This window comes from Auxenochlorella protothecoides (genome assembly GCF_000733215.1).
Source record: "Auxenochlorella protothecoides strain 0710 unplaced genomic scaffold scaffold53, whole genome shotgun sequence".
NCBI lineage: Eukaryota > Viridiplantae > Chlorophyta > Trebouxiophyceae > Chlorellales > Chlorellaceae > Auxenochlorella > Auxenochlorella protothecoides.
Window position 1 is genome coordinate 203,032 of NW_011934321.1, and position 9,752 is coordinate 212,783.

General features: G+C 67.9%; 4 protein-coding genes across 4 annotated transcripts in view; 2 read left to right on the plus strand and 2 right to left on the minus strand.

The window, feature by feature from the left end:
• Window positions 1–956: 956 nt before the first annotated feature.
• On the plus strand, window positions 957–4,370 carry F751_4506 (Heat shock 70 kDa protein, mitochondrial; the record flags this gene model as incomplete). Its single annotated transcript, XM_011401901.1, has 7 exons — window positions 957–1,019; window positions 1,108–1,163; window positions 1,250–1,340; window positions 1,663–2,712; window positions 3,224–3,394; window positions 3,614–3,676; window positions 3,864–4,370. The coding sequence occupies 7 exons, from the start codon at window positions 957–959 to the stop codon at window positions 4,368–4,370; spliced, it is 2,001 nt and encodes a 666-aa protein (XP_011400203.1).
• F751_4507 (hypothetical protein) lies at window positions 2,994–3,212 on the minus strand (the record flags this gene model as incomplete). Its single annotated transcript, XM_011401902.1, has 1 exon — window positions 2,994–3,212. The coding sequence occupies one exon, from the start codon at window positions 3,210–3,212 to the stop codon at window positions 2,994–2,996; it is 219 nt and encodes a 72-aa protein (XP_011400204.1).
• Window positions 4,371–4,787: 417 nt separating the features above from the next.
• Window positions 4,788–8,807, plus strand: F751_4508 (hypothetical protein; the record flags this gene model as incomplete). Its single annotated transcript, XM_011401903.1, has 8 exons — window positions 4,788–4,853; window positions 5,103–5,336; window positions 5,388–5,621; window positions 5,832–5,870; window positions 6,183–7,168; window positions 7,389–7,824; window positions 8,059–8,421; window positions 8,547–8,807. 8 exons carry the CDS (start codon window positions 4,788–4,790, stop codon window positions 8,805–8,807), a joined length of 2,619 nt encoding a protein of 872 aa, XP_011400205.1.
• Window positions 8,808–9,107: 300 nt separating this feature from the next.
• Window positions 9,108–9,752, minus strand: part of F751_4509 (putative deoxycytidine kinase) — a gene marked incomplete at both ends in the record, with an annotated part of 3,954 nt that continues 3,309 nt past the window's right edge. Inside the window, 2 exons of the mRNA XM_011401904.1 lie at window positions 9,108–9,284; window positions 9,560–9,724. Coding sequence (XP_011400206.1) covers window positions 9,108–9,284; window positions 9,560–9,724 — 342 coding nt within the window. The remainder of the gene's footprint in view (window positions 9,285–9,559; window positions 9,725–9,752) is intronic.

Sequence of the window (9,752 nt, forward strand, 5' to 3'; positions counted from 1 at the left end):
AGCAGGGTGCTCATTACTGCATCTCTGGGACAGACGCACCGGGGACAAACACACACACCCATGTGATACTCAGAGGCAGGGCAGGGCACCTGCTGCAGCCCATGGGCCGCCTGGTCAAGAGATGGCTCCCGTGGATCACCCCCTCCCTCCCACATCGCGCACCTCGGGCCGGCGCATGGCACTGCAGCTTGTCGGTGGGGAGGGGGACCTGGGCAGTGGCTCCCCCGCGCCACCACCCGCTGGGGGCGACGGACACGGCCTTGGACCAGAAGCCCTGCACCTGCTCCCAGGCGCCTGGCGGGGGAGGGGCCCCGCTGGCGGGAGCTTGAGGGGCCGCCTCAGCAAAGGCCACGGAGTTGACGGTCATGGCCAGGCCGAGTCCAGTGGTGCCTCCAGCAATGGCCCAAAGGGCGGAGCTCCCGGCATGGGAGCCGGCGAGCACGCTGCGGGGCGGGCAGGTGCTGGGCAGGTGGGTGCCATGCCCCTTAACCCAGTCGCACGGCAGGCCCCTCGACCCACAGCCCCGACATCAGAGCAGGGTGGTGATCATCCCTCAAAGCCACACCTGTGTTGACGGAGAGTGGAGGAGAGGTGTCTGCCGAGGGAACAGGCCCTTCGCAGGGACCACAGCATGGTCGTCACGTAGCACCCCAGTTGCCGTGCCCTGCGCGACGATCCGGGAGCTCCCCAGCGCTGGCCCAAATCCTTCACGAGCACATCAACTGCCCGAGCAGGCTTCCATGAAGTCCGACTCCGAGATCACAGCAATGGGATGGGCATCTTCCTGTACTCCATCCAGCGCCTGGTGTCGGGCCTGCGCGCCCCGGGCGGTCCCTGGATCAAGCCTGGGGCGTCTCGTCACGCAGGACTGTCCAGAAGGTCCCAGGGGCGGGGCAGACTCCCCGTCTTTCGCTGTCACAGTGAGTTCCACAACCCATCCGGTATCCCTGGTCATCATGCTGAGTCAGGCGGGTCGGCGGCTCGGGAAGAGCCTGCTCCGCCTGAGCCCGGAGTCATCGGTGAGCGGCGATGCTGTTGTGCTGATGGTGTCCTCCTGCTCCTGAGCGGCTTTGAGATCCTTACCTTGCCTCATCATCATAATCGCAGATTTCTGCATATAAATGCAACGCCACATCATGGACGGACAGCCTGCGGTGCTTCGGGTGAGCAGTCCGACCTTGGGTGGTGTGTGTGCTGAGATGTGTTGCGCCGCATGGCATGCACCGACCCCATCCCCCATTCCACGCAGGTCCACCGTGAGCCGATCCGCCGCAGGGAATGAGGTCATCGGCATCGATCTGGGCACCACCAACTCTTGCGTGGCTGTCATGGAGGGCAAGGTGAGGGGATGAATCATCTGGTGTGGGGCCTGCACAGTGCTGCGATCTGGCGCTGGTTGGGAATGCCTTGCACCACAGCGTAACCAGTGTGGATTTGGGTTTGTGCAGGGCTGTGCTGACAGGGCCCAGGGTGTACCGATGCTCTGCACAGCGGCACGCTGAAGGCATGCATGCATGCATGCATGGCCCTTTTGCTGCTGCAAGCAGTGATCCTTGCTGCAGCGTGTGGCTGGGGCCCAAGCAGCCACTTGTCGGCAGATCGCAAACGCTGATCCTGTCTGACCCAACCCCAAGCCCCCTTCACTTCAAAACAATTCAACAGGTGGCCAAGGTGATTGAGAACGCGGAGGGGCAGCGCACCACGCCCTCCGTGGCGGCCTTCACCGAGTCCGGCGAGCGCCTGGTGGGCCTGCCCGCCAAGCGCCAGGCCATCACCAACCCCACCAACACCGTGTACGCGACCAAGCGCCTGATTGGCCGCGCCTTCGACGATGCCGAGGTGCAGAAGGAGCGCAAGATGGTGCCCTACAACATCGTGCGCGCCGACAATGGCGACGCGTGGGTGGAGGCCGGCGGCCAGCGCTACTCCCCCTCCCAGGTCGGCGCCTTCACGCTGCAGAAGATGAAGGAGACCGCGGAGCGGTACCTGGGCCGCCCCGTCTCCCAGGCGGTGGTCACCGTGCCCGCCTACTTCAACGACCACCAGCGCCAGGCGACCAAGGACGCGGGGCGCATCGCCGGCCTGGACGTCCTCCGCATCATCAACGAGCCCACCGCCGCGGCGCTGTGCTACGGCGCAGACAAGAAGGAGGGCCTGGTGGCGGTGTACGACCTGGGCGGCGGCACCTTTGACGTGTCCATCCTGGAGATCTCCGGCGGCGTGTTCGAGGTCAAGGCCACCAACGGCGACACCTTCCTGGGCGGGGAGGACTTTGACAATGCGCTGCTGAGCCACATCGTGGAGGAGTTCCGCCGCTCCGACGGCATCGACCTGTCCAAGGACAAGCTGGCGGTGCAGCGCTTGCGCGAGGCAGCGGAGAAGGCCAAGTGCGAGCTGTCCTCCGCCTCCTCCACCGACATCAACCTGCCCTTCATCACCGCCGACGCCACGGGCCCCAAGCACTTGCAGCTGACCCTGACGCGGTCCAAGTTCGAGACCCTGGTCAAGCCGCTCCTGGACCGCACTGTGCAGCCCTGCCACAGCGCGCTCAAGGACGCGGGCGTCACCGCCAAGGACGTGAACGAGGTGCTGTTGGTGGGCGGCATGACGCGCATGCCCCGCGTCCACGAGCTGGTGCGCACCATCTTCTCCAAGGAGCCCAATAGGTCCATGAATCCCGACGAGGTGGTGGCCATGGGCGCCGCCATCCAGGTGTGTGGACTTTGGAGTTGGGGGGTGGTGGGAGGGGTGGGGGTCGGAGTTGGGGGGGTTGGAGGGGTGGGGGTCAGAGGGGTTGGGGCTCGGAGGGGTGGGGTCGGAGGGCGAGGGGGTGAGTGAGGAAAGGGTGCACATCCACCCTTGTACCTGGGGCCGCAGAGGGTGCAGCTGGCCTGCATCCCCCCCAAACCCCACTCACAACATAAATAATCCGTGCATGCCTGTCAGAGCGCGTGTGCCCAGACCATGGCCATGCCGTTTTGGGTATGGTAATGCTATAGTGACTTGCCATGCCATGGCACGCAGAGGAACGCACTCCAACGTGCTCGCTCTGTGACTTTTAGAATGGCGGGCACATTCCTTTTCCCATGCTCGTATGAGCAGGCTGGGTTGGGGGGGGGGAGGCCTGAATGACACACACCTCCCCCGCGCACCTCCCCTCCCATGCCCCTCCCACCATCGGCTGACGCTCTTTCCTCCCACCCCACCACCATGCGCTGCACAGGGCGGCGTGCTGCGTGGCGACGTTAAGGACATCCTGCTGCTGGACGTCACCCCCCTGTCCTTGGGCATCGAGACACTGGGTGGCGTCATGACCAAGCTGATCACGCGCAACACCACCATCCCCACCAAGAAGAGCCAGGTGTTCTCCACCGCTGCCGACAACCAGACGCAGGTATGTTTTGGGGGTTTCTTCTGAACGTAGACAGGCACAGGGTCTGGCTGAGAGGGAGGCAGGGCGGGGGAGGGGCGGGGGCAAGTGCAGCATGCTCGTGAGCTGGGGAAGGGAAGCAAAACAACACATAGGAGGGGCAGTGTTTGAACAGTCAGGGGACAGACTTAAACCTCAGAATAATTGTCAATGGTCCTCTCTGCCACCTTCACACAACCACAGGTGGGCATCAAGGTCTTCCAGGGCGAGCGCGAGATGGCCGGCGACAACAACATGCTGGGGCAGGTGTGTGTGGCCAGTTGAGGAGTGCCTGGTCATGTGATGCTGGCGGGGCTTTCCCCGGGGCGCACCCTGCCGTTCTTACGGTCAGAGCATGCGCCAGGTCTCCATCGCTTCCCCATCCTATCAAGCTTAGCCCAGAGTCCTCACCCATACACCCCTCACACCCCCCCCTTCCAATTCACACTCCCAGTTCGACCTGGTGGGCATCCCGCCCTCCCCGCGCGGCGTGCCCCAGATCGAGGTGACCTTTGACATCGACGCCAACGGCATCGTGCATGTGGCCGCCAAGGACAAGTCCACGGGCAAGGAGCAGTCCATCACCATCCAGTCCAGTGGCGGCCTGTCCGAGTCCCAGATCCAGAGCATGGTGTCGGACGCGGAGCGCTTTGCAAGCGAGGACGCGGAGCGCAAGGCCCAGATCGATGCGAGGAACGACGCTGACGCGGCACTGTACTCCGCCGACAAGAGCTTGGCGGAGTACAAGGACCGCCTGCCGCAGGCGGTGGTGGACGAGATCGAGGCGGCCGCCGCCGACCTGCGGGGGGCGCTTGAGTCCGCCTCTTCCGCGGACCTCAAGGAGAAGGTGACCGCGCTGCAGACCGCCTCCATGAAGATCGGGTCCTCCCTGTCCGGGCAGGCGGGCGCCGCCGGCGCCGAGAACGTTCAAGATGCGGAGGTGAAGGACAAGAAGGAGTGATCGCCGCGGTGGATCCTCTGATAATCCCATGTGTGCAATGCACAGCGCGGCCTGACTGAAAGAACCAACGTGACATAGATACTTGGGGGAGGGTAGGGCAGATGGACACGAGGGAAATGGAGGGCAGTGGACCTCCACTGGAGACAACAAGTCGGCATGCATGTGTCGGGGGCGCGCGAAGGACATCTGTCCCGATCCCGCTCCCTGACCGCGTTTGGCTGATGTGAAGGGCGCATGCACCGTCTCCTGTTTGCAAACACATCCGGAGCATTTACAGCTGTGGGTCGAGCGCCTGGCGTTCCGGCATTGGCGATCAAGGTTCCTTCCGTCCCACCACCCGCCGAGCACGATCTGGCTGGACTCGGCGTGGCAGACGCTCCCCGATAGTCCATGGAAGGCGTGCATCTGGGATAAAACATGCTGGAACTGACGTTGGATGAGGTTGTACTGGACCGCAGGCGGCTTCTGTGCCAGCTCCTCAAGGTGAGGGCTGGCCGTGGTCCCGGCAGGCTCGTCGAGGACCCCCCTTTCCTGGCTAGTGCGCCGTTTGGGGGCGGTCACGCATGCCGCTGCAACGTTGAGTATGACCAAGGTCCTCCAGGGGCGGGCGTAGCCGTGCAGTCTGACCTGTCGGGCCCGCGATACAGCTCCGTTCCCGGGTAGTTCCCACCTCCAATCATGGCTCTTGCGAGTCACTAACTCCACCCCTCCCCTCCGCCCCCCCCCCACCAGAGCCTCCAGCAGTATGGGATGTCCATCCTGCTGCCCGTGGGTTGTAGCGGCTTCGAGGACTGGCTGCTGGACAAGGTCGACGTGGGCGCGCTCCTGCCCTCCATCGCCCGGGGCGGGGAGCTGGACCTGATGGCCGTCTGCCGCGCGCCCTCCAGCCAGCGCGATGGCCCCGCCTCCCGCCGCGGCAGCCTGCTGGGCCGCGCCACGCCGCGCACTCCCCAGCCATCTGCCGAGGTCACGTCGGCCGCCACGCCCGCCCCCGCGCCCGCCGATCGTGGCCTAGAGCTGAGCATCCAGGACGTGACGCTGGACCTGGACGAGTCGCAGCTCAAGGACCTAACCTACGCCACCTTCCTGGCGGCTGCCGGGGACCAGGCGTCACCCGCGTTGCTGGGCGTGCTGCGCGCGCAGCTGGAGGTCAGCGCTGCGCGCTCCGACGAGCTGCGCGCCGTGGCGGCACTGGACGCAGGGGCCAAGCAGGAGATCGGCACGCTGCACATGCACGCACGCCTGCTCAAGGTGGGAAAGGGGGGTTAGGATAGTGGGGCAGCAGGTGTGGAGGAGGGGCTGTGGATATGCCGTCTTTAACTGCGGCGCAGGCACCTTGTTGGGCCCGGGCCACACACTGCTGGCCTCCTCTAAGCAATCCATGTCGCCCTGGCCTCTGCCACCCTCGTCTAGACCTCATCAGGACCCCACCCCATCCCCCCTTCCCTTTTACCGCCACAGACGGTGCGCCCCTCCTCCTTCTCCAGCTTCAAGAACTTTGTGCGCTGGCGGCGCGGCACCTCAGCCACGCTATGGTGCGTGCTGCGCCAGGCGGCGACGCAGCGCTGGCGCGGCGCCAGCGACGGCTCCGGCCGCGCGGCCCTGGCGCGGCTGCGCGGCGCGCTGCGCCGCGCCGACGTCGCCGACGCCGACGAGTACGACGAGGCTGAGTACGCGGCCGCCACGGCGGCGGTGGTGGAGGCGGCCGGCAGCGTGGCCGCGTGCTGCGACGCGGGCTGGGACTTTGGCTGGCTCCTCTGCGCGAGCATCGCGGACCGCCTTCTGCGCGGCACCTTTGACGCGCTGTCCGAGGCCGAGTACGTGGCCGAGAGCGACGAGCTGGTGGGCCTGCTCCGCGCCCGCGTCTGGCCTGCGCTGGGCATCACCCCCGAGCTCCACCTAGCGCTCTACGCCTGGGTCCACTTCCGCCAATTCGTGCTGAGCGGGGAGGGGCGCCTGCTGGACAGCGCCAACACCATCGTCAAGGCCCTGCCGGTGCTGGGTGGGGCGGGGGCCGGGGAAGCGAGCGGTGGAGACGGGGCGGACACCGCATCCAACGGCGCGACCGGGAACGCCGTCTCCTCGACTGGCAACACGCCGACTTCCTCCCGCCAGGCCACACCGCGGGCACCGGACTCCGCCGCAGCCGCCTCCCAGGTCCTGGGCTGCCTGTCGGAGGCGGTGCTGGGCCTGCTGCGCGACTACCACGGGTCGGTGGGGTCGCAGACGGCCATGGCGCGCCTGCTGGCCCTGCTCCAGGGCGTGGAGCGCGCGCTAGGCACGCTGGGCGGCCTGCCGTCGCTCCTGCGCGGCGCGGTGCGCAGCTCGGTGCGTGCCGAGTTCGGCCGGCGTCGCGCCGCCGCCGCGCGCGGCGCCGCCGGCGAGGCCGCGGCCGCCGCCGCGCTGGCCGCCTCGGCCATCGAGCTGCTGCGCACCGAGCTGCGCGCCTACTCCCCACTGCTGCTGCCGGTGGAGCCGCGCGCGCGCGGCGTGGCCGCGCGCGCGCTGCAGGACGCCTTTGGCGCCGCCTTCCTGCCCTGGGTGGTGGGCGTGAGCGTGCTGGACAAGGTTACGCTGGAGGCGCTGCGCCTGGGCGTGGCGCTGGAGGAGTTTCTCAAGAAGGAGGCGCGCGAGGACCCAGGCGAGCCCTGGGACCTGCAGGCCCGCATCAATCCCCTGCTCTACCAGTGGGTGGAGGGCCAGGCCAGCATGCTGCGCGGCTGGATCACTCGCATCCTGGCCTCCGAGGACTGGCAGCGCCACGGGAGGCAGCCGGGGCGCGGGGCCAGGCGCGTCGGGTCTGGGGTAGGGGATTGCAAAGGCGAACGACGGCGCAGCTCAGAGGGTGCTCTTGGTCCAAGACAGGCACGAGCACCTCGCAGCACCCGAGCGCCAACAAGTTTGGCAGGGCAGGCCGGCCTGCGAAGGCCTCCACCCGTGACTTTGCCCTGGTCCACCCGCTCACGCACCCACATGTACACACTCCCCCACTCATCACCCCCCCACCACCACCACCAGGTCCACGACGGAGGCGGTGAAGGCCGCGACGGACACGCTGGAGGGCCTGTTCGACCTGGGCATCTCCCCGCTGCCCACGGGCGTGCTGCGCTGCCTGGTGGACGGCGTGGACGGCGCCCTTGGGGCCTACGCCGCCGGCGTGCGCGCCAGCCTGCCCAGCGTGGCCACGCTGCGCCCGCCGCGCCCGGCGCTGACGCGGTACAAGCGCGAGGTGGTGGCGGCGGCGCAGGAGGCGGAGGCCGCTGACGGGCGTGTGGGCCTGGAGTCGCTGTCTTGGGTGCCCCCCGTGTCGCGCGCGGAGGCGGAGGGCGTGCTGGCCACGCCCTGGGACGCGCTGCTGCTGCGGGCCAACGCCGCCGCCGCGCTGCTGGACGCGCTGGACGAGCTGGAGCGCCTGGTGCTGGACCGGTGGCAGGCCGGCACGCCGCGCGGCGGAGTGGGCGGGGGCAGCGGCGCCGACGGCGCATCCGCCAGCAACCGGCACGGCCTGCCCGCCGCCGACGAGCCGGCGGCGGGCGCGTCGGCGGCCGCCTACGACGTCACCGGCCTGGACTGGGCGACGGGGATGTTCGCGGGCGCGCGCGGCGCGGCGCGCGCCGCGCGCGACGCGGCCTGCCACGTCGTCGCGCGGCGCCTGGTCTGCGGCGACCTGCGCACCGCGGTGTACGAGCGGCTGTACCGCTTCCATGTGCAGGCCGCGCGCCTGGGCGGCGTGCTGCAGGAGGTGGACCGCGTGCTGGGCACGCTGTGCGCCGGCGCGCACGACGCGCTGCCCGCGCTGCTGGCGCGTGCACTCTGCGCCGAGCTGCTGGACGCGCTGGCCTTCGTGTTGCTGGACGGCGGGCCGCTGCGCCTGTTTGTCCCCGGCGACGTCGACGCGCTGGAGGCAGACCTCACCGCACTCCAGGCCCTGTTCCACGCCGAGGCCGACGGCCTGGAGCTGGACGAGGTGGAAAGCGCGTCGGCGCCGCTCTCCGCCATCCTGGACGCCATGGCCCTGGACACCGACGTGCTCATCGCCAACTACAAGCAGGTGCTTGTCACGTGGCCCTCGTGTTCGTCGGGGTGGGGTGGCGCGATAATGGGCGCCGGCCTGCCGGCACGAGATTGCCCTCCCAGTCCCCATCCCCCCCCTCTCCCCCCCAACTCCCTCCACAGGCCCTGGCGCTGCCAGCGCGGCCGCTGGCGACGACGCAGCACGGCGCGGCGCCGGCCCCCGCGCCGGCGCTGGATCCGGACGTCCTGCTGCGTGTGCTGTGCCACCGCGCGGAGCACGCCGCCTCCAAGTTCCTCAAGGGCCTCAAGATCAACAAGCGGCTGCCGCTCAGCGCGGTGGGGCAGGCGGGGGCGGCGCCGCAGAAGGTCAAGAGCAAGACCAGCCCGGGCCTCCTCCGCGGCTTCAGCACCAAGAAGAAGTGAGGGGCGAGTGGGGGTACGATGCGAGAACGCGGGCGCAACACACTGATTGCCCCATCCTGGACAATCCCGTGTGATCCATGCTACAGTAAAACCGCACAGAGGAGGGCATGAAGGGTATCGTAAGGAGGGGGGAAGAGGCGGCAAGGGATCAGTACAGGATTCGTCAGGGGGTGTGGCCGATGGCGGCGCACGGCGCGTCGCATTGTGGTACTCGTCAGGGGGTGAGGGGGAGGAAAGCGTGGTTGGTCCCGCCGCCCACCCAGCCCAAGAAGGGCGGAGGGGCCCCGCCAGTGCGCGCGCTCAGAGCAGCAACGACTGGCGCGGGCGCTCCCGGTTCAGCGCGGCCAGGCGCTGGGACAGCAGGTCGTCGCCAAAGGCGGCGGAGCAGGCCAGGGGCTCCAGCGTGCCGCGCTGAGTCAGCAGCTGCGTCCGCTTGGCGCTTTGCAGCTTGGCCACGTACTCGGAAAAGTCCTTGACCTGAGCGTATACGTGTTGTGGGGGGGGGGTGAGGCTGGGTTGTGAATGCAGGCCCAGGACCAGACCAGCCCTGCAAAGGGGTCCAACAGCGGAGCCAAGGCTCTAGGCATAGGCCGCAGCCAAGGGGTGAATGAGATGATGTAGTCTCGTAGGAGTGCGTCAGCTCCTAGCAGCACCATCCACCTCATCATTCCCACTCCATCCGGCTGTCCCTCCTCCGCCCCCCTCCCTCGCACTCCACATCACACAGAGAATCAGCTCATCTCAAAACGCACCTTGCGAGCGTAGTCTTGTCGCGCCTCTGGATCGTGCAGGATGTCAGACTGCCCGTGCTCAAGCATGAGCGCCGGCACATCACGCAGCGTGTTGACGATCTTGTCCTCCTGGAGGGAGAGCGCCGCATCCCCGGTGGACACATCCCTGCCTTTCAGGAAGTAGATCTGGGTTTGTTGTGGGGGCGGGGGGGGG